This window comes from Protopterus annectens, chromosome 1.part1, assembly GCF_019279795.1.
Source record: "Protopterus annectens isolate FY-2018-M chromosome 1.part1, PAN1.0, whole genome shotgun sequence".
NCBI classification, from domain to species: Eukaryota; Metazoa; Chordata; order Ceratodontiformes; family Protopteridae; genus Protopterus; species Protopterus annectens.
Genome location: NC_056726.1, coordinates 1,816,732,462 through 1,816,755,080, shown reverse-complemented (window position 1 = coordinate 1,816,755,080; position 22,619 = coordinate 1,816,732,462). Strand labels below are relative to the sequence as shown.

Here is a 22,619-nt window from a genome sequence, read left to right as displayed (position 1 = left end):
TGTATTTCCTCTCCAAAGGTTTTATTGCTCAGTATAACTGCATCTATAGTACAACCAGAGGCTAACATACTGAAGGGCAATACACTGGAATGACATTAACTTCACATTTTACCTCAGAGACAAACATTTAACAGTTAAAAGTAGAATTTCACACATCCTGAAAATACTTACCTGAACCTTAACATCTTTACAGTTGATGACCTCTACTATTCCAACAGCATCCTCAAAAACGAGCCCCACCTTTTTACACTGATCTGAAAGGAGAAAGAATAAAGGATTTAATGGGCTACTCGCCTATAATGCAATAAAACAGTTAACTTAAATCACATTTAACTGCCGGACTAGGGACAAAACATAACAAATATGAAGAAAGCTCCAGGATAACCATAAAAAAGTAATAATTTGAAGTCAAAACCACTGGATTAATTTGTTGCTGCAAAGTCTCTGTGTAAATGGATCCTAACATTGTGAATTTTCTACCAGAGATAAGAGTTTACACCAGCTCTGACTATCAAGCACTGACGCAGAGAAAAGATACGACTAAACTCCCAACACAAAAGTAATTCTCATTTCTCTACCAAACAAATAACTACAATTCATGTTTGGCAGAACCATCCAGATATCAAGGGCTACATGACTGAACTACTACAAAAAGAATGGAATCAATTTCAAAATGCCAAGATTCTGTAAACAAGTATCCCTGATGATGCAAGGTGGTCACAACTACAGCTAAAAGCTATGGGCACAGGAAAGGCACACAAACAGGAGGACAAACACATACAAGAAAATGCACTTAAGAAAAAATATTTACACTTAATCCAAAATTAAGCTTGGCACGACAATGTTATATTTAGAAATTCTCTATGGAAGTCCTGATCATGAGATGAGCCTAAAATCAAACTCCCATGCCTCAGCTTCCTACAGTGCTTAAAAGGGGGTTTAACGGCAAAATAAACAGCTGTTTCTGTTGGAAGTAAAAACATGGCTGTTTTCTAAAAATGTTTGCATGCTTAGATAAATGCCTGAAATGCTAACCCTGCAATATCAGATGTACAATAAAGTGTGTGTCAGGGCAGACTGCTCCCCACAAACAGTGTGAGGGTGTTAGCACCTAGGGCGCCAGATAAAACAAGCTCATGTAGTGGAAAAGAATGAAGGGAATTAGGAAGTGGTATTCTTTAGGAAATAGGTGAGGGCAACAAATTGTAAAAAATCCTTTTTTTTGCTTCTTAACCTAGTGTTGAGGGCCACCAGATCAGGTTGTGGCACCAGGTGACAAGTCAGCCAGAGGGAAGTACTTGTGTAAGTAAACTTTCCACAACAGTTTATGTTCGAATACATCACTGTAGCCTTGTCTAGGATATAAATATCTTACCAGCTTTCAAAGCTCAAGGGCATTTCCATGCACTCAGACCACTGGCAGCTGGAGAGAATTAGTGGTCTGGGTGTAAGGCCCTTTAAAGTTTTCATGCCAACTGAAAGACAGATGCTAGAGACACCTTTAAGAGATAAAGGCTAGTTAATCAATGGCCATAACCTGGTAACAAAAATTACATTACGCAGAAATAAGGGGGATTGAGTGAGGGAATGTCCACTGCAGCAGTGATCTATTTGAACATCTACAGTTATGGCAAGTGCACTTGTACAACTGTTCTATATTAGTCATTCGATCACTAATGCAGTAACCTCAGATACATTAGTAGAATACCCCGGCTTACAACATTTGGGAGGAGGCTGAATGAGGGCCCAGGAACCCCTAAAGAATGGTTTCAGTAAAACCAATTTTGGACCTGGAAAAGGAAACTAGTTTTTAGCACTTTGTAAGGATATATACAGAAGACCAAGTTGCTGCATCTCTAATACTTTTAGTCCACCCCTTTTCAAAAAGCTACGGAAAAAAGACAAGACCCTAGTATGCCGTAACCCCTGCCTGGAATTTACTTTTTATGGTGGGTAAAAAAGGAAATAGCACTGGCCAACCACTGGGAAATTGTTGGCTTTGATACTCGCTGCCTTTTTTTTCTTCGTAAGGAATTATAAATTTATCAGAACTTCTGAAGGTTTGAGTTCTGCTAATATAGTACAAGTTGACTGTGGATATCCAAAATCCTCCCTCTCCCTCATTTTAGGTTCTGACAGGGAAATGATAGTGTGACTCGAAATAAACTGACCTCTGATGCCACTTTGTGCATAAAGGATCAATTCTTTAAGAAACCCTAACTTAGTGGAACAGAAGGTGAACACACCATAACAGCTTACAACTCTGACACTTCCTGTAGAAATCACAGCAATCAGCAACACTGTTTTCCATGTTAAGAACCTCAACACAGCTCAATAAGCGGGTTCAAAAAGAGACCATTAACTTTTCCAAAATAAAATTCAGATCCCAAGGAGGAACCTATTTTCTATGTGGATGGATATGCAAAAAGCTTTCAAAAAACATCTTGATGCGGGAATGCACTGAAAGAGGAGAATCCATGAGTAGACGCGCTGAAATAGCTGACAAATGAACAGTGGTAAAGTAATAAGAAAGGCCACAGGTTAACTAACAAATATTGTGAAATCAGAGACATACTAACTTTAAATGGTCTTTTTCTTAATATAGCATGAACTAGAAGACCTTTTTCCATTGCTAATAAACAATATCCTAGCAGCAGGTTTCTTTGACACCTTTAATACCTGCTGCACATATTCACAATGATCCTTGAAGAGTCCTTCTACATCTTCAGAATGACCTAGGATATCAAGGGAAAGGCATACAGAAAGTACAGTTGTGTACACTTATCATAAATGTAGATGTTGGTGTGTATTCACTGTTGCAGTCCTAACTAATGGGTTATCCGGCTCCTGGTAGCCCTCAGCCAGAATACCAAAGGTAAGTAAATATGACATAGGCTGTCGTCGGTTGTAAAGGACGTCCGATACAAAAGGAGGCAGCAGACATCACTTCCTCAGTCTTTGCCATAACAGTCAGGAGCCCCCAGAAAACAAGGCTCAAGCCAAAAGAAACTTTGGCAAATAAAACCAGATTCAGCCTGTACCATAGGAAAGGAGAAAATACAGTTGTGTACACTTACCATAAATGTAGATGTTAGTGTGTATTCACTGTTGCAGTCATTACATTTGGGTAAATCTGCTGGCCCTTAGTCGGCCTGATTAACAAAGTCTTGGGTCCAGCATCGGTTGCTGTCCCTTCTTCCATGACGTCAGGTATATAAAACATGCAGCAGACGCCATTACATCAGTTTTTCATGCCCCATATGTCAGGTGCCCCCCTAATGGGGAGCAAATAAACATAAAAACACAAAGGTATACCCACTAACAAAACGCAAATACACCAAAAAGGCTTTTAAGCATAGTAAAGGAAGGTAGAGGTACAGCCAGAAAACGTTAGGAGGCTGGAGAGAGGGTAACCAAGACTGCAACAGTGAATACACTCTCTACATTTATGGTTAAGTGTACACAACTGTACATTTGGGTAGATTCCCAAAGCTATGGTTGGGAGGAGGAGTTTATACAGCATTAGGGCCAGGTATAAGGCCCTGCATGACAGCAGTGGCAAAAGCCAGCTCTGGATTTTGAGAAAATTGGTAAATGATAATGCTTAGTGAAAATATGTACAGAGCTCCAGGTAGCAGCTTCTAGAGTGTCCCTGGTAGGAACACCTCTGAAAAAGGCTTCAGAAGGAGATGCAGCCCTGGTGAGATCTGATCCCCTGGGGGATAGGTTTTCCATAGTGCTTATAGCAGAAATGAATGCAATGGCTTATCCATTTAGAAAAGGTTTTCTTTGAAATAGCCTTCCCCTCTGCCCCCTGCAGCAAATGCTACCAGCAGTTCAAATTTTCTTCGAGGTTTAGTCCTGTCCAAGTAGAATCTAAGTTGTCTGTGCACATCCAAGAAATGCAGAATCCATTCCCCTTTGTTCTGTGGATTGGGAAAGAAGGTTGGCAAATGAATGGACTGATTAAGAGCCACACTGGATACCACCTCGGGCATGAAGGATGGATTGGTCCTGAGTGATACCCTGTCTGCATGAAAGATGATGAAAGGCTCCACTACCATAAGGGCCTCTAATTCAGATATCCTTCTAGCTGAAGTGATTGCCAAAAGGAAGGCTGTTTTCCAAGAAAGAAATTTTAAGTCTGCAGTAGCAGCTGGCTCGAAAGGAGGTAGAGAGTTTCTCCAAAACAAAGTTAAGGTCCCAGGTAGGGGTTGGAGCGCTCCTTGGTGGTCTTAAGTTTTTTGCCCCTCTGAGATGCTACCTGAGCAGAGGATGAGATAAGCGGTGAGGTTCTGTGTTATGAGCTGAAGTAGCGGAGGCGTGGATTTTAATGGAGGAAAAAAAAAGACAGGCCCTCGTGAAGCATCTCAGTTAAATATTGCAAAATCTGAGGTAAATTGGGCGCTGCTGTGCTCATCCCTTAAGATTGTTTCCAGACACAGAATCTCTTTCATTTGTCAGCATAAGATTTTCTAGTACTATAGTACCAAGTCTCCTTGCCTCCAAAATGACATCCAAAACAGGTTTGCTGAGGGATAAGGGTGAATTTAAGTGATTAGCCAGGCTGCAAGGTTCAATGTTGGAAGCGGAGGGTGCAGAATTTGGTTCTCCTGCTGAGACAGCAGGGAAGGGGTCTGAGGCAGGTGCCATGGGGATAATTGCGTACACCAGTGTTGGCGTGGTCTGGAGCATCAAGATCATTCTTGGTTTGTCCCGTTTGACTTTTAGTAGAACTTTGTAGAGCAGAGGTAGCAGGGGGAAGGTGTAGACTGAAGGACAGCACATCCACTTTCCAGGCTTGTTTGTTGGGAGTCCTTGTGCAAAACTTGCCCAACTGGTAGCTCTGGGGGGAGGCAAATATATCTATGTCTGGGCTCCCCCATTAGCTTGTCAACATGTTGAAAATCATTTGTTCCAGTTTCAACTCGTGTGGGTCCATGCGGTTTCTGCTTAGTCCGTCTGCCAGTGTATTCAATTTTCCTGGCAGGAATTGAGCTTGTAGGTGCACTTGGTAGCTCAAGGCTGTGTTCCACAACATCATGGCTAGTCTGCAGAGGGGGTAGGAATGTGTACCCCCTGCTTATGTACCACATAACCATGGTGTTCTCTGTCTTTACCATTAGTTGTCCTGGAAGAATGTAGTCCTTGAAGGCTGTCAGAACATTCTGTACAGCTAACATTTCTTTGATTGATATGTAGGTGCATTTGATTTGGGTTCCATTTGCCCTGAATGCACTTCTCTGCAAGGTGAGCCCCCCCATGCATAGTCTGATGCATCTGTAGTTAGGGTTTGGGCGGCAGGGGGAAGTGTGAATGGTAATCCCTTGTTTTGGTGGCAGGCCTCTGCCCACCAAAAGAACTCCAGGTGTAGGCAAGGTATAAGAATCATTGTTTCCAGGCTGTGATAATGTTGACTCCATAGACTTTTTAGATACCACTGTAGTTTCCTCATATGTAGTCTTGCATATGGAATTAGAATAATGCAGGAGGCCATGAAGCCCAAGGCTTGCACTACTTGTCTTGCAGATAGCAGGGTTTTTGTGGCCACTTGTTTGAAGTAGGTTACCAAATGAATTTGCTTTTCTGGCGTGAGGAAAGCCATCTGGGCAGTTGTATTCAAGCTTGCACCAGGAATGTAATTTGTTTACAGGGTACCAGTTGTGATTTCTTTTGTTTATGGTGCACCCCAGACAAGTTAGAACCCTTTTTACAAATGCCAGAAGATTTTAAAAGTATGCCCTGGTTTTCTGCCTGAATTAGACAATCATCCAGGTATGGATATATTTGAATATTTCTTTGCCTGCAAAATGCAATAACTGGAGCCAGGCACTTTGTAGACAAGCCAAAGGGCAGTGCAGATAACTGATAGTGCGTGTAGCCTGCTTTGAAGCATAGGTATCTTCTCCAAGATTTCCCTAATTGGGATGTGCGGGTATGCTTCTTTTAAATCTAGTGTTGCCAACCAAGCGGCTTTGCCTAGCATAGGAAGTAATTGGTGAAGAGTCAGCATCTTGAATTTTGGAATCTACAGAAAGGTGTTGAGTAGACAGGTCTAGGATTGGACGCCATGATTTGTCTTTTCTGGGTACCAGAAAGCCTGGAGTAGAAAACTTGTCCCTTTTCCTCTTCTGGTACCAGTTGAATAGCCCCCATGCTTAAGAGGGAAAGTACTTGTTTTTGAGTCTCTGCCCACTGATTTGGGGGCAGGTCTGGCCACCCATTTGGTGTTGGCAATGTGTGGAAATGAAATCTGTATCCCTGGGACACTATTTAAAACCTATTTGTCCTGGGTTGAGTTCCCAGTTCTTTGCATGAAGAGCAATCTTTCCCCCCAAAGGGGCCGTCAAAAGGTAAGTGCTTGGGAATTTTAAAAGGAAGTCATTGAGACTGTTTACCATAGGGGGTGTCTTGTTATTTCCAGATTTGGAAGTGGAGGGCCCCCCCACTGCTTAGTTCTGAGTCCACTAGGACTGAAACCTGGAGTTTTTGCTGCGTCTGGGTTTGGCTTGAGAGGACCTGGAAGGGACTGGAAAGGACCAATTCTTAGTAGGCCAGTGCCTACTAAAGCTTGGAGGTTGCACTTGTAAAAAAATCTTTAACAGTTTGCATAGGATTTAGCTTTATCTTCCATCTTTTTAAGAACGTCTTCAGCCTTGTTGCCAAACAGGTGGTCCCGATTTAAAAGAGCATCCAACAATTTAGCTTTAACATGATCAAGCAAAGATTGCTCCTTAAGCCAAGCATGCCTTCTAAGCACAGACCCCAAGTAACAGCAGCCCTGCATGCCTCTAAAAAGAGTCAAAACTACATTACAAAGTATGTTTTCCAACTTGTTCAGTAGAATGCATTAAATCCTGTAAATCTTTATTTCCCACACAGTCAGGAATAATCATTTTCTGTTTAAGCAGTCCAATATGCTGTTGACATTTTAACATATGAAATTGGCAGTTTAAAGCTCTTATTGCCAAGGTTGCAGAAGTATAAACCTTTTTACCCCATCGATCCAGTCCCCTGGAGTCTATCAGAAGGGGTAGGATTTTTAGCAGTAGAAGCCTTAATGCCCTTGGGCCCCTGAGAAATAGTCTCTGGATCTGCAACAGGATTTTTGAAAAGGAACTTGTGGGTCTCAAGAACCCTGTAGCATCAGTCAGGTTTACTAGGAGCCAGAGGCAGGGAATCAGGGGCCAAACTGGATTCCAAGAACACATCAAAAATGTCTAGTACAGGAGGTATTAGCCAAAGGCCTATGCTGAGGTAAAGGAAATCCCTAAGCCTCTCTTTTGAATCGGAAAATTCCTGGCTTCCCCAGTGGAAATGCTCCCTTAAAGTATGTAAAGTTTCCCCAAAAGAAAAAATCAGGAGGGGAAGCACAGAGAATGGAATCCTCTGCAGGAATCCTCACAAGTAGGTATGGACAAATCCAGGTAATCAGAAGAGACAGAAGAAAAAATCCTGACCAGAAGATTCATAATCAAGCTCAGCCCTAGGCCTCTTAGAGGAGGGGAGGGGGGTTGACTACCCCGGATTAGAGTTATTAGATCCTCAGCCATTTTTATCATTTGTTTTTTAGGCATAGGGGCCTGAGCATGTGGCCTGGGTGTCAGTTTTTTTAGACATGGATTGAGATTTAAACCTTAGTAATGAAGGCGGAGTCTATTTAATATGCACGTCTGTAGGCCTGAATACACCCTCAGAAGCCGGTGCCTGCACAGCAGCTCCGGACCCATCCAAGGTAGAGGCATCCGCGGGTTCCATAGTTGAAGTATCTTGCGGCACACTGGACTCCAAATGGGTCTCAGTAGAGGCCTGCGAATTAGAAGTAGCGGGCATCAGGGACTGCGAAAGCACCTCACCGAGTACCGGCGAACTGGCTTAGGAGAAGCATCGTTGGCAGTTTTGAACCTAGGCGGCCTCTGTCTTTATATTTGCATTTTTTCGAAATCCCGGTAGTCGGAAGGCTAATAGACGACATTTCTGGATAATTAAACAGAGAACCGAAATATTTAGGAGGCAAAAATATACAGATGACGGACAGCGCGCTGATTAAATAAAGCACAAAACAGACGGCAAGGTACGTCGTGGTCAGGGCCTAGGCAAGGAATACAGTACGAATGAAAATCTTTGAGGTATTTGCTTTCCATAAGTAATGCAATTATTAACTTTTATTGACATCGGCAAGGAACAAGAAGTTTCCCCAACGGGGTACTTAGCTTTAAGTTAAAGACTTCGGTTCTGAAACTCGAAAACGAAAATTTCAAGAGTTGGCTGACCGGCACTTGCGAACTTCTTCTGCTTCGGGCACCGCACGGCAAGAAAGACTGATGTAATGACGTCAGCTGCATGTTTTATACCCCCTGACGTCATGGAAGAAGGGACAGCAACTGACGCATTACCCAAGACTTTGTTAATCAGGCCGACTGAGGGCAACCTGCCAGCAGATTACCCAAATGTAATGACTGCAACAGTGAAACACCAAGAACATCAGAAGACCAAAAAAGGGGGAAGGAGGGAGGGAAACCAGGACTGCAACAGTGAATACACTTGAACATCTACATTTATGGCAAGTGTACACAACTGTACTATGTTCGCGTTTCACTGTTGCAGTCCTAACCAATGGGTTGATTACCAAAGCCCACAGGAAAAGGAGGGATGAACCAACAGAACCAAGGAGTGGAGAGAATGCCCTGCAAAACAGCAGTGGCAAACCGTGCCCTGGCTCTAGAAAACAAAGACAAATTATAACGCTTTGTGAAAGTGTGAACAGAAGACCATGTGGCAGCCTTTAAAATGTCTTTAGTAAGGACACCCCTTAAAAAGGCTGCAGAAGTGGAAGTTGCTCTTGTGGAATGGGTCCTAACTCCTTGAGGAGGAACCTTGCCATGAAAGGAATAACAGAATGTAATACAATGTGCAATCCACGTAGAAATGGTTTGCTTAGAGATAGCTTTGCCCCGAGCTCCAGGGGCAAAACTGACCAATAACTGTGCTGATTTCCAAAGGTCTTTAGTCCTGTCCAGGTAAAATCTGAGCTGTGTGCACATCAAGAGAATGTAGGATCCTTACACCTCTATTTTGAGGATTAGGAAAGAAAGTAGGAGGTGTAAGGACTGATTAAGAGTCAGGCTAGAAACCACCTTAGGCATAAAAGAGGGACTGTTTCTCAGAGAGACACGAGCTGCAGAAATGGATTGATTCATACAATGAGCCATGCTGCCAAATGGAGAGACTGAAGACGAGGGTGTAGAATGTTTCCCCCTTCCTGAAACAAAAGATCTTGTTTCAGAGGAAGACGCCAAGGAAATTGGGTGAGACTGTGAAGCAGTGGACACCAGTGCTGTCTGGGCCAGTCTGGAGCTATGAGACTAGTCCTTAGCCTTTTGTCTCTGATCTTCAATAAAACTCTGGGAAGAGGGTGGAAGGCATAAAACTGACAGAAGCGTCCAAGGGAAGGAGAGAGCATCCACTCTCCAAGGCCTTGCTGTGATGCTGTCTGGTGCAAAAAAGTGGTAGAAGGTGGTTGCCTGGGTAGGAGAAAAGATCCACCTGATGAGTGCCCAAACGTTGAATGATGCTGTAAAAGACTGCTCTGCTTAGTTGCCACTCGTGAGGATCCAGGGTCTATCTGCTCAAAGTACAGTTGTGTACACTTACCATAAATGCAGATGTTAGTGTATTCATTGTTGCAGTCATTACATTTGGGTAATCTGCCGGCGAGATATATATATATGTGTATCTATCTAGATCTATCTAGATCTATCTAGATCTATCCATCTATATCTAGATCTATCCATCTATATCTAGATCTATCCATCTATATCTAGATCTATCCATCTATATCTATCTATATCTATCTATATCTATCTATATCTATCTATATCTATCTATATCTATCTATATCTATATCTATACATCTATAGATCTATACATCTATAGATCTATACATCTATATCTATCTATATATATCTATCTATACATCTACATCTATACATCTTATCTATACATCTATATCTATCTATATCTATATCTATATATATATGCGCATCAATATAAACTTTACCTTCATCTACAAGCAAATACACCACATAGGTTGTAGAAGATAGATAAGGAAGAACTGTAGAATGACAGGGGGATGGTGGGAGGGTAACATGGACTGCAACAGTGAATAAACTCGAACATCTACATTTATGGTAAGTGTACACAACTGTACTATGTTCTTCATGTTTCACTGTTGCAGTCATTACATTTGGGTAGAATCCCAAAGCTATGGTTGGGAGGCTGGAGCTAAGCAGCATTAGATGCGGCTATAAGGCCCTGCAGTACTGCATGGCAAAGCCTGCCCTGGACTTAGAGTAGAGAGGCAAATGGTAATGCTTTGTAAAGGTGTGAACAGAACTCAAAGTAGCAGCCTCTAGAATGTCTTTGGTTGGTACTCCTGAGAAAGGCTGCCGAAGTAGCTGCAGTTCTGGTGGAATGAGACCCAATGCCCCTGGGCACAGGTTTACCATTAAGTAGCGGAAACAGATGCAGTGGCTTACCCACTTTGAAACTGTCTGCTTTGAGATAGCCTTTCCTTTTGATCCTGCAGCATATGACACTAGTAATTGCTCAGTTTGTCTTGGTGCTTTTGTCCTGGTCAAGTAGAATCTTAGCTGTCTGTGTACGTCCAAGGAATGCAGAATTCTCTCCCCTTTGTTCTGCGGATTTGGATAAAAAGTTGGCAGATGAATTGTTTGGTTAAGCGCCACACTGGAAACCACCTTAGGCATAAAAGTAGGATTTGTCCTGAGACACCCTGTCTAGGTAAAATATGATAAAAGGCTCTACAGCCATGAGGGCCTGCAGCTCTGAAACTCTTCTTGCTGAAGTAATTGCTAGTAGCAGACCAGTCTTCCATGATAAGAACTTTATATCAGCGGTAGCAGCTGGTTTAAATGGAGGCAGGGTGAGCTTTTCCAACACAATTGAGGTCCCATGCAGGTAATGGTGATCTTCTAGGAGGCCTTAGGTTTTTGGCTCCTCTAAGATACTGCTTTAGTAAAGGATGAGAAAGATTGGTGGCTCTGTATTGTAATGAGCCGAAATGGCAGAGGCATGGATTTTGATTGATGAGAAAGACAGGCCTTTGTCAAGCATCTCAGTTAAGTATTGTAATATCTGAGGAATATGTGGTTCTGCTGCATCAGTTCCTTGTGCTTGATTCCAAGCACAGAATTTCTTTCATTTGTCAGCATAAGATTTTCTAGTACTAGGCCTTGTGGCTTCCAAAATGACATCCAAAGCTTTAATGAGAGGTGTCATTCGTATGATTACATGATTAGCCATGCTGCCAGGTTCAGAGTCTGTAGTTGATTGTGCAGGATCTGATTATTTTGCTGGGACAGTAGTTTTGGTCTTTGAGGCAAGGTCCAAGCTGGGTATTGAGACAAGTTCCTTAGGATTGGGTACCAGTATTGGCAGGGCCAGTCCGGGGCAATTAATATTATCTTTGGCTTCTCTTGTCTGACTTTTGGGTAGAAGAGGCAGAGGAGGAAATGCGTAAACTGACCGGTTTGTCCAACTGAAGGATAGGGCATCCACTTTCCATGCTTGTCTGTGGTAAGTCCTTGTGCAGAATCTTTTCAATTGATTTTGAGGAGAGGCAAATAGATCTATGTCTGGGCTCCCCCATTTCTCTGTTATCATGCTGAATACTTATGGATTTAGTTTCCACTTGTGAGGATCCATAAGGATTCTGCTTAAATGGTCTGCCAGAGTGTTCTGTTTTCCTGGCAGGAATTGAGCTTGAAGATTTATTTGGTAGGTCAAAGCTGTGTCCCACAGTGCCATGGCTAATCTGCAAAGGGGTTATGAGTGTGCCCCCTTGCTGGTTTATATACCACATGACTGTGATGTTGTCCGTCTATCAGTAGTTGTCCTGGATGAAGTAAGTCCTTGAAGGCTGTTAGGGCATTTTGAACATCTAGCATCTCTTTCTGGTTGATATGTAGATGCATTTGATTTGGTGCCCATATGCCCTGAATGAATCTTCCTGCCATGTGGGCCCCCCCAGGCATAATCTGATGCGTCTGTTAAGGTTTGGCTGGCAGGGGCAGAGTGAAGGGCTGTCCCATGTTTTGGTGACAGGCCTTTGCCCACCATAGAAACTCCTGTTGCAGGCAGGGGATGAGAGGTATCATTGTTTCCAGACTGTGTGAATGTTGACTCCATAAACTTTTTAGGTACCATTGAAGTTTCCTCATATACTGTCTTGCATATGGAATTAGTAGGATGCAGGATGCCATGAAGCCCAGAGCCTGCAGAATTTGTCTCGCAGAAGACTGGGTTTTTGTTGCAATCAGTTTGAAGTAAGTAGTCAGTTGCCTTTGTCTGGTGTGAGGTAAGCCATCTGGGCAGTTGTATGCAAGCTTGCACCCAGGAATGTTATCTTTCGAGAGGGTATCAGTTGTGATTTCTTTTCGTTTATCGTGTACCCTAGGCATGCTAGAAGCCTTTTCACAAACGCCAGGTGTCGTAGAAGAGTGTCCTTGTTCTCTGCTTGAATGAGACAGTCGTCCAAGGATATATTTGAATACTTCTTTGTCTGCAAAATGCAATTTCTGGTGCCAGGCACTTTGTAAAGACCCTGGGCGCAATAGATAAGCCAAAGGGCACTGCAGAGAATTGGTAATGCATTAACCCAGCCTTGAATCTGAGGTATCTTCTGCATGACTGTCTTATTGGGACATGCAGGTATGCCTCTTAAGTCTAAAGTCACCAGCCAAGCATTCTTGCCCAGCATGGGCAGAAGTTGTTGCAAAGTGAGCAGTTTGAATTTTGGAATGTCCAGGTATGTGTTCAAAAATCGATAAATCCAGTATTGGCCGCCAGGCCTTGTCCTTTCTGGGTACCAAGAACAGTCGAGTAAAAACCTTGTCCTTTTTCCTGTTCTGGTACTGTCTGAATGGCCCCCATTATCCATGTGGGACGGTAACCTGTTTCTGTGCCTCTGCCCATTGTTTTGGCAGGTCTGGCCAACCATTTGTCATTGGCAGAGTGTGGAAATGGAATCTGTATCCCTGTGATACGATGTTCAGTACCCACTTGCCCTGGGTTAACTGGCAATTTTAAGCAAAAAGTGCTAATTTTCCCCCTATGGGTGCTGCCAAAAGATAAGTGCTTGGTGTAGGCAGAGGGAAGTCATTGGGATTGCTTTCTGTAGGTTTGCGCTTTATCTCCTCCAGATTCGGAGGTGGATGCACCCCATTGCTTTGACCTGTACAAGTCTTGAGCCTGGTACCTGGAACCCTTAGGGCGTTTAGATTTGCCCCTTTGGCTCTGTCTGACACAAGAAAGAACCAATTTTTTGTAGGCCAGTGTCTACTGAATCTAGGTGGCTGCACTTGTAAGAAATCTTTACCAGTTTGCATAGACTTAGCTTTGTCTTCCATTTTCTTTAAAACCTCTTCTGCCTTAATACCAAACAGAGAATCATGCTGTAAAGGTGCATCTAGCAATTTAGCTTTAACATGATCAGGCAAATTTTGTTCCTTTAACCAGGCATGCCTCCTAATCACAGATCCATTAACTGCGGCCCTGTAGGAGGCCTCTAAAGAATCAAAACCACATTGTAAAGTATGCTTTCCAACTTGTTCAGCTGCATGCAATAATTCCTGCAATATTTTCTGCACATTCTGAAATAAACAATTTTCTGTTTCAGCAATTCCATAACATGTTGTTGGTACTTAAGCATATGAACTTGACAGTTTAAGGCCCTGATTGCAAAGGTTGCAGATGTATAAACCTTTTTTCCCCATCTGTCCAGCGCCCTTGAATCTGTGTCCGAGGGGGTAGGGATTTTTGCTGTTGAGGCCTTAACTCCCTTTGGATCCTGTGAAATAGTTTCAGGATCAGCAGCAGGGTTTCTAAATAAAAATTTAGAAGTCAGGGACCCTGTAATATCAGTCAGGCTTACTGGGAGCCAGAGGTAGAGTCAGGGGTCAGGCTTGACTCGGAAAAACATCCACAATGTCTAACACGGGGGGGAACGGCTAAAGGCTTGTGCTGAGGGAGGAGGAGATCCTTGAGCCTCTTTTTTGATTCTGAGAAGTCTCGACTCTCCCAGTGAAAATGCTCCCTCAGAGTATGCAAGGTTTCTCCAAATGAACAACATTCAGCAGGAGATGCAAATGGAATAGATTCCTCAGCATCAGAATCTTCATAGGGAGGTAAAGATAATTCCTGATCAGAAGAGGAATCAGAAGAAATAGAAACCAGATTTGAAGATTCATAGTCAGTGTCGTGCCTAGGCCTCTTATCTGAAGGGGGATGGGTACCCCTGATCAAGGTAATAAGGTCTTCAGCCATTTTGCTAATCTGTTTTTTAGGCCTAGAGGCCTGTGCACGTGGCTCAGGCGTGGATTTTATAGTTTTAGAAGGTGTCTTTGCCTTTGGTTTTGCAGCTTCCAGTTTGATATAAAAATGTTGAGGTCTGAATACACCCTCAGAAGCCAGTGCCTGCTCAGCAGCTCCAGACCCATCCAAGGGAGATGCATCAGTCGGTCCAATACCTTGGGTATCTTGTGGCATGCCGGACTTCACACGGGTGTCGGTAGAGGCCTGTGATCGAAGGTAGCGGGATTCAGGGGCTGCGAAAACGCCTCAGAGTACCGGTGACTGGCTTAGGAGAAGCTTCAGCGGTTTTGGATCTCTACTGCCTTTCTCTGTCCTTTTCTTTGCGTTTTATGTACTCCGGTAGTTGGATTGCTATCCGATGACATCTCTGGGTAGTTAAAATCTATTTCCAAAATACTTAGATGCAAAACTATACAGACGCTTAATAGTGCGTTGGTTAAATCTAGCACAAAACTGACAGCCAGGCACATTGTGATCAGGGCCTAGGCAAGGAATACGGTATAAATGGAAATCCTTATGAGGTATTTGCTTCCCCACAAGTAATACAATTAACGTTTTCTGACATCGGTAAAAAGCAAGAAGAAAGTTTTCCCAAAGGGGTACTTAGCTTTATTGAAGACTTCTGTTCTGAAACTCAAAATGCGAATATTTCAGTAGTCGGCCGACCGGCACTTGCAAAATGCTTCTGCTTCGGGCACCGTGCAGCAAGAAAGACTAAAGAAAATGGCATCGGCTGCATGTTTTATATCCCTGACATCCTAACATCATGGAAGAGAAGACTGCAACCGGTGCAGGACCCAAGATTTTGGAATACAGGCAGACAGAGCAACCTGCCAGCAGATTACCCAAATGTAATGACTGCAAAGTACAGTTTTGTACCTACCATAAATGTAGATGTCCGAACTGGATAGCATCTGCAGTCATAACAAGTGGGTTGTCCTGTCGTCAGGCAGCCCTGCAGTCGGCCGGATTCCAAAGTCGGTCCGGCCGCGGATGTCGCACCCCACCCGACGTCATCTCTGTTGGTCTTCGGGTATAAAAGCATCAGCCGACGCCATTTTCCTCAGTGTTTCTTGCCCCAGATGCCAGTAGCCCTCTTGCAGGCTAAAAATTTGGATAGATGCCAATGTTTCCAAATAGATAGAGGTAAACACAACAATAAGCATATATGTACATATATACAAACAAATACACCATAAAGACTCCCCAACAGCTAGCTATTAGGAGGGTAAACACCCTAGGAGTACCACAGAGGGAAGGAGGGAGGTAATCCTGACTGCAGATGCTATCCAGTTCGGACATCTACATTTATGGTAGGTACAAAACTGTACTATGTCCTTCATGGATGCATCTGCAGTCATAACAATGGGTAGAATACCATAGCCAACTAGGGGAGGAGGATAAAAGTAGATTATGGTGTGTTTAGGATCCCTTGCAGTACAGCAGTGGCAAACCCTGCTCGGGATCTGGAATAGAGGCAAATTATAATGCTTGGCAAATGTATGCACGGAGGTCCAAGTAGCCGCCTCAATAATGTCTTTGGTTGCCACTCCTCGTAAGAAGGCTGTGGTAGTGGCTGTTGCCCTTGTAGAATGAGGCCTTATGTTCTGTGGAATTGGTTTTCCATGGAAGGAGTAACAGTATCGTATGCAATTTCCTATCCATTTGGAGATTGTCTGTTTGGAAATAGCTTTTCCTTCCCTTCCTGTTGCATAGGCTACAAAAGTTGGTCAGTCTTTCTGCTATTTTTGTTCTGTCCAAGTAGTAGCGTAGCTGTCTATGTACATCCAAGGTATGCAGTATTCTTTCCCTCTGTTTTGTGGGTTGGGAAAGAAGGTAGGTAGGTGGATTGCCTGGTTTAAAGACACTCTGGATACCACCTTGGGCATAAATGTAGGATTAGTCCTCATGGACACTCTATCTTGGTGGAAGATTAGGAAGGGTTGCACTGCCATTAAGGCCTGTAGTTCTGAAACCCTCCTTGCTGAAGTAATTGCCAGTAGGAAAGCAGTTTTCCATGACAGGTGTTGTAGGTCTGCTGTTGCTGCTGGTTCAAAGGGTGATAGTGTCAACTTTTCTAGCACAAAGTTTAAATCCCAAGCTGGTAATGGTGGTTTCCTTGGAGGTTTTACATTCTTGATTCCTCTGAGGAACTGCCTGAGCAAAGGGTGCGAAAAACAGGTGGATCAAAGCTGTATTCTGCTGAAATAGCTGATGCATGTATCTTGATGGAGGAGTAGGACAGGCCTGAATGAAGAAGTTCGCCAGATACTCCAGAATGTTAGGCATATCTATGTTTGACACATCTTTTCCTCTTTCCGTACTCCAAATGACAAACCTTTTCCATTTTCCAGCATAGTTCCTTCTTGTTGAAGGTCTGCGTGCTTCAAGAATAATGTCTTTAACTCTTTGGGAAAGTTCTGGATTAGCTGCTGCTATGTGATGTTCCATGCAGTCAGTTGCAGCGTTTTAGGTTTGGATGTATGATGCTGTAGTTGTTCTGAGTTAACATCAAAGGCATCAGGGTATTGGCCACATATTGTTCGAGACATGCTCTTCAGTAGTGGGTACCAGTGTTGTCTTGGCCAGTTTGGAGCTATCAGGATTATCCTTGGACGTTCTTCCTTGATTTTTAGTAGTACCTTGTGTATCAAAGGAAGAGGTGGGAATGCATATGCTGTTAGGCCTTTCCAGTTGAAGGAGAGTGAGTCCACTTTCCATGCTAGTGGGTGGAATGTCCTTGTGCAGAATTTTTGAGCTGATGATTGAGAGGTGATGCGAATAGGTCTATCTGTGGCATTCCCATTTCTTGAGATGGTCTTGAAGATGTCCGGTGCAGCTTCCATTCGTGGGCATCCAGTGGTTCTGCTTAATATGTCTGCTAGAGTATTGTCTTTCCCGGTACAAATATTGCCTGTAACTGAATGTTGTAGCTGAGTGCCAGGGTCCACAGCTCCAAGGTCATTCTGCATAGGGGTATGAACGAGTGCCTCCCTGTTTGTTGATGTACCACATGACTGTGGTGTTGTCTGTCCTTATCATCAACTGGCCCTCTGAGAAATGGTTTGAACTTTTGGATTGCCAGTTTTACTGCCAGCATTTCTTTTAGATTGATGTGCAGGTGAAGTTGATCCTGTGTCCACAATCCTTGCACGCATTTGTCCAGCATGTGGGCCCCCCATCCTAGGTCTGAAGAGTCTGTTGTGATGGTCTGGCTTGGTTGACATCTGCGAAAGGGTAGGCCTGGGTTTGACTGGCATGCCTGAGCCCACCATAGGAACTCCTGTTTTAAGCATGGAATTAGTGGGATTTCTGTTTCTAGACTGTGTCTGTGTTGGGACCATAAATTCTTTAGGTACCACTGTAGTTTCCTCATATGTAGTCTGGCAAATGGGACCAAGATTATGCATGATGCCATGAAGCCCAAGGCCTGCAGAACTTTTCTTGCTGTTAACTTGTTCAGTTTTGTTAGTGCCAAGAAGTAAAGAGGAAGTTCTTTTGTTTTTCTGTAGTCAGGAATGCCATTTGTTGTACTGTGTCCAATTCAGTCCCCAAGAATGTCCTTGTTTGGGATGGTATCAGCCTTGACTTTTGTAAATTGACTGTGTATCCCAGTCCTTGTAGCAAGTAAATGACCCTTTGTAAATCTGTTGTCAGCTTGCTTTTGTTGTCCCCTTGTAGCAGGCAGTCGTCCAGGTATGGGTAAATTTGAATTCCTGTAGTCTGCAATGGGCGATTACTGATGCCAGGCATTTTGTGAATACTCTGGGCGCAGTAGATAAGCCAAAGGGCAATGCTGAGAATTGATAGTGCTCTGATCCTGCAAGAAATCTGAGGTATCTTCTGCAGATTGGTCGAATGGGGACGTGCAGGTATGCCTCCTTGAGATCTAGAGTTACCAGCCAAGACTCCTTGCCCAGCATGGGAAGAAGTTGCTGTAGGGTCAGCATTTTGAATTTTGGGACAATGATGTATGTATTTAAGGTGGACAGGTAGAATTGGTCTCCAACTTTTTTCCTTTCTTGGAACTAGGAATAGTCTGGAGTAGAACCCCTTTCCTTGTTCTGCTGTTGGCACTCTTTCCACAGCTCTTATGTTTGCTAACTCCATTACCTGGCGTAGAGCCTCTGTTTTTTGATTTGGAGGTAGATTTGGCATTCCTCTTTTGACTGGTAAAGTGTGGAAGTGAAACCGTAACCTTGATCTATGGTTTGTAAAATCCACTTGTCTTTTGTTATGTAGTGCCAGTTCTTTGAAAATAAGGTTAACTTTCCGCCTAGAGGAGCTGCTATTTGTTCCCTGGTAGGCGGATTTAGGATTAAGTCACTGTGGTTGTGCTGATGTAGTGGCAGTGGCTGTGTCTGTGCCTCTGTTGTTACCTTGCCACTGTAGTCCTCTGTAGGCACCTCCTCTGGATTGGTTTCTGCCTCTGGGCGTCTATTCCTGCCCCTTTGAAATTTTGTGGAGTCAGGAAAGGACCAATTTTGGCAGGCCAGTTCCTGCTAAACCTTGGGGTTGAACCTGCAAGAAATCTTTAACAGTTTGAACAGATTTTGCCTTTTCTTCCATTTTCTTCATAACCTGCTGGGCAGGTGTACCAAACAAACTTGTCTTGTCCATAGGAGCATCTAGCAACTTAGCTTTAACATGATCCGGTAAAGCTTGTTCCTTTAGCCATGCATGCCTTCTTATCACTGTGCCTGTCATGGCTGATCTAAATGAAGCCTCCAGTGCATCATAGCCACATTTTAAGGAATGGTTGCTAACCTGTTGTATGTTATTTACCATCTCTAATACATATTTCTTATCAAGAGATTCATCAGTGGTTAGTTTTTAGTTAACTGATCAAGCATAAACTCTTGGTATTGTATCATGTGAAACTGACAGTTTAAAGCTCTAGCTGAGAGAGTAGCTGAAGTGTAGACCTTTTACCCCATCTGTCTAGTGACCTTGCTTCCCTTTCAGAAGGAATAGGGTTTTAGCTGTGGTCGCTACTGCCTTGGGACCCTGGGATATAGTTTCTGGGTCTGCAAGTGGGGCCTTGTAAAGGTGGTGATGAGTATCTGGCACCCTGTAAAATCTGTCTGGTTTGGCAGGGGCTGGGGTAAAGAATCTGGAGCGGAGCAAACATCATTGAAAGCATCATCCACCACAGAGAGAACAGGAGGTATAGCTAAGGGCCTGTGCTGTGGGAGGTGCAGAAAGGTCCTAAGTCTTTCTGGAGTCTGAAAAATCCTGTTGCTGCCATTGGAACTGTTCTCGCATGGCATGCAAGGTTTCCCCAAAGGAGAATTCTTCTGGTGGGGAAGCAGCTGGAATGGATTCTTCAGCATCAGAATCTTCAAAATTGGAGAAGGGAGCCTCAGGCTGGTCAGTTATGTCTGATTCATCAGCAGAATCATCAGAAGACACTGGCTCAGGGGCTCTGCCCTAGGTCTCTTCTCTGGGGGCTGAGAGGCCCTGTCTGGGTGAGATTGAGATCCTCTAATTAAAGAAATTAAATCTTCTGCCAAAGAAAGCATTTGAGAACTAGAAGAGGGCCTGGATGTGGGGGTTTAACAGGCACTGTTTTAGTAGTCTTGGCTGCTTTAGCCCTGGCGAAGGCCTTAATGGACATGGCAGCTGGAGGCCTAGCAGCACCACGTGCTGGGGTAGAGACATCCAAGGGATGGTGTCTGATAAGTCAACCACCGTAGTGGGTAAAATTTCTGAGGTCGATTCAAGAGTTGTAGCAGGGGCCTCAGTTGTAAGAATAGGTTCAGCTGTACTTTGAGCAGTTTTCTCGGTTTCGGCGAAACCGAGACACTCATGATTTGCTTTACCGTGGTTTCGGCGAAACCGCGGACCGAGTGTCGGTCTTTATCTTTGCGTTTTGGGGTAGTCGGAGGATCCGGCGGCATAATGTACGCAAAATCAGAACCGAAAAACTGTTCTGCAAACTCCGACCGGCGCCTAAGCGTCGTCGGTTGAAAGAGGCACAGGCCGAACAGGCTGCTATGTCGTGGGCTGGGCCTAAACAAGGCAGACAGTAAGAGTGGAAATCTTTATGAGGTATTTGTTTCCCACAGGTTAAACAATTGTTAACTTTTTCTGACATCGGCTGAGGCAAGAAAGAGTCCCCAACGGGTACTTAGCTTTGGAAGTCTTGGTAGTATTCGGTAGAAGTAATCTCTGGATCCGACCGACCGGCACTTGCGAACAGCTTCTGCTTCGGGCGCCACGCGGCAAGAAAGACTGAGGAAAATGGCGTCGGCTGATGCTTTTATACCCGAAGACCAACAGAGATGACGTCGGGTGGAGTGCGACATCAGCCGAAGCCGGACCCGGACTTTGGAATCCGGCCGACTGCAGGGCTGCCTGACGACAGGACAACCCACTTGTTATGACTGCAGATGCATCCATGAAGGACATCAGTGAAACACTAAGAACATCTGGTCTGCCAAATCATGGAGTCTCCCTGAAGAAACTGAGCCAGGAGTTGCAGGCCCAAGGATGCTGCTATGGACCGGAGAATCATGCTCGGTCTGCACAGGGGGTAAGAATGAGTCCCTCCCAGTTTGCTGATGTACCACATGACTGTGGTGTTGTCTGTTCTGGCAAGCAGAGTTCCTGGAGATAGAAGATGCTTGAAAGCTAGTAAGGCCTGCTGAACTGCAATCAACTCCTTTAGGTTTATGTGCTGGGCGTTCCAACATCCCTGTATGCATCTGCCATCCAGGTGAGCTCCCCAGGCGTAGTCCGATGCGTCCATTGTAAGTTGTTGAATGACAGGAGGTGGACGAAAAGACATGTCTGTTTTGTAGACAGGCTATCGCCCAAAGACACTCTGCCTGCAGTCATGGAAGCAGAAGAATGATCATATCCAGGTCCTGTGTGTCGACACCAAAGGTTCTTGAGGTACCATTGCAATTTCCTCATATGCAGTCTTGCATATGGAATCATGAGAATGCAAGAGGCCATGTATCCCAGAGCTTGCAGGTACCTGGGACAGGCTTGCCAAATCCTTGAAGTAAACTCAAAGAGCTGCCTGCTTCTCCTGGGTGAGCTGTACCATCTGGGTGGCTGTGCTCAGACTCACTCTCAGGAATGTTCTCCTTGATGGCACCATTTTTGATTTTTCCTCGTTGAGAGTGTAACCCAGGGAAGAGAGAAGAGTCTTTACAAACAGATCCTTTAACAGCTGTTCTTGAGAATTTGCTTGAATTAGACAGTCGTCCAAGTATGGATAAATCTGAATTTTCTTCTGCCTGCAAAAAGCAAAGATTGGAGCTAGACACTGAAAACTTTGAGAGAAGTAGATAAGCCAAAGGGCAGCGCAGAGAATTGATAATGTTGCTTGCCCACTCTGAAAAGTACAGTTTGGTACCTACCATAAATGTAGATGTTCGAGTGCTAATACAGCTGCAGTCATAACAGATGTGTACTCCTGCCATCAGGCGGGTCCTCGGTCGGCCGAATTCCAAAGTCTAAGTCCGGCGTCGGTTATCATCACTTCTTCCCTGACGTCAGTGCGACAGTGGTATAAAAGAACCAGCCAACGCCATTTTCTTCAGTTTTTCTTGCCCCAGATGTCAGGTGCCCCCAGAAGGAAGGCAATACATAAAATTTGTGTAATAAAGCAATGCCATATAATCAGAATACAGTAGTGCAAGCAAATACATCATGAATGAATACCCCAATCTGGTAGCATGAGGATATGTTAGCCAATAGGCCTGTCCCACGAGGGGAAGGAGGGAGGGAAACCTGGACTGCAGCTGTATTAGCACTCAAACATCTACATTTATGGTAGGTACAAAACTGTACTATGTTCATCGTGCATACAGCTGCAGTCATAACAGATGGGTAGAATCTCAAAGCTAAGAAAGGGGTGATAGGCACTAGGTGGAACTAGGAGGAGCCAGAATGCCCTGCAAGACTGCAGTGGCAAAGCCCGCTCTAGATTTGGAGTATAGTGGAAGGTGGTAGTGCTTAGAGAAGGTATGCACAGAACTCCAAGTGGCTGCTTCTAAAATATCTTTGGTAGGAACTCCTCTGAGAAAGGCTGCAGAGGTAGCCGTGGCCCTTGTGGAGTGAGATCTGATGCCTGTAGGTACAGTTTTGCCATGAAAGGAATAGCAAAAGCGTATGCAGTGGGCTATCCATTTTGAGATAGTCTGTTTGGAAATTGGCTTTCCTTGAGCTCCTATAGCATAGGACACAAAGAGCTGTTCTGATTTTCTGAAAGG

At 44.1% G+C, this 22,619-nt stretch overlaps 1 protein-coding gene across 1 annotated transcript in view; it reads right to left on the bottom strand.

The window, feature by feature from the left end:
* Window positions 1–22,619, bottom strand: part of CAP1 (cyclase associated actin cytoskeleton regulatory protein 1) — a gene marked incomplete in the record, with an annotated part of 596,089 nt that overhangs the window by 177,275 nt on the left and 396,195 nt on the right. Inside the window, 1 exon segment of the mRNA XM_044084805.1 lies at window positions 172–254. Within this exon segment, the coding sequence (XP_043940740.1) occupies window positions 172–254 (83 nt within the window).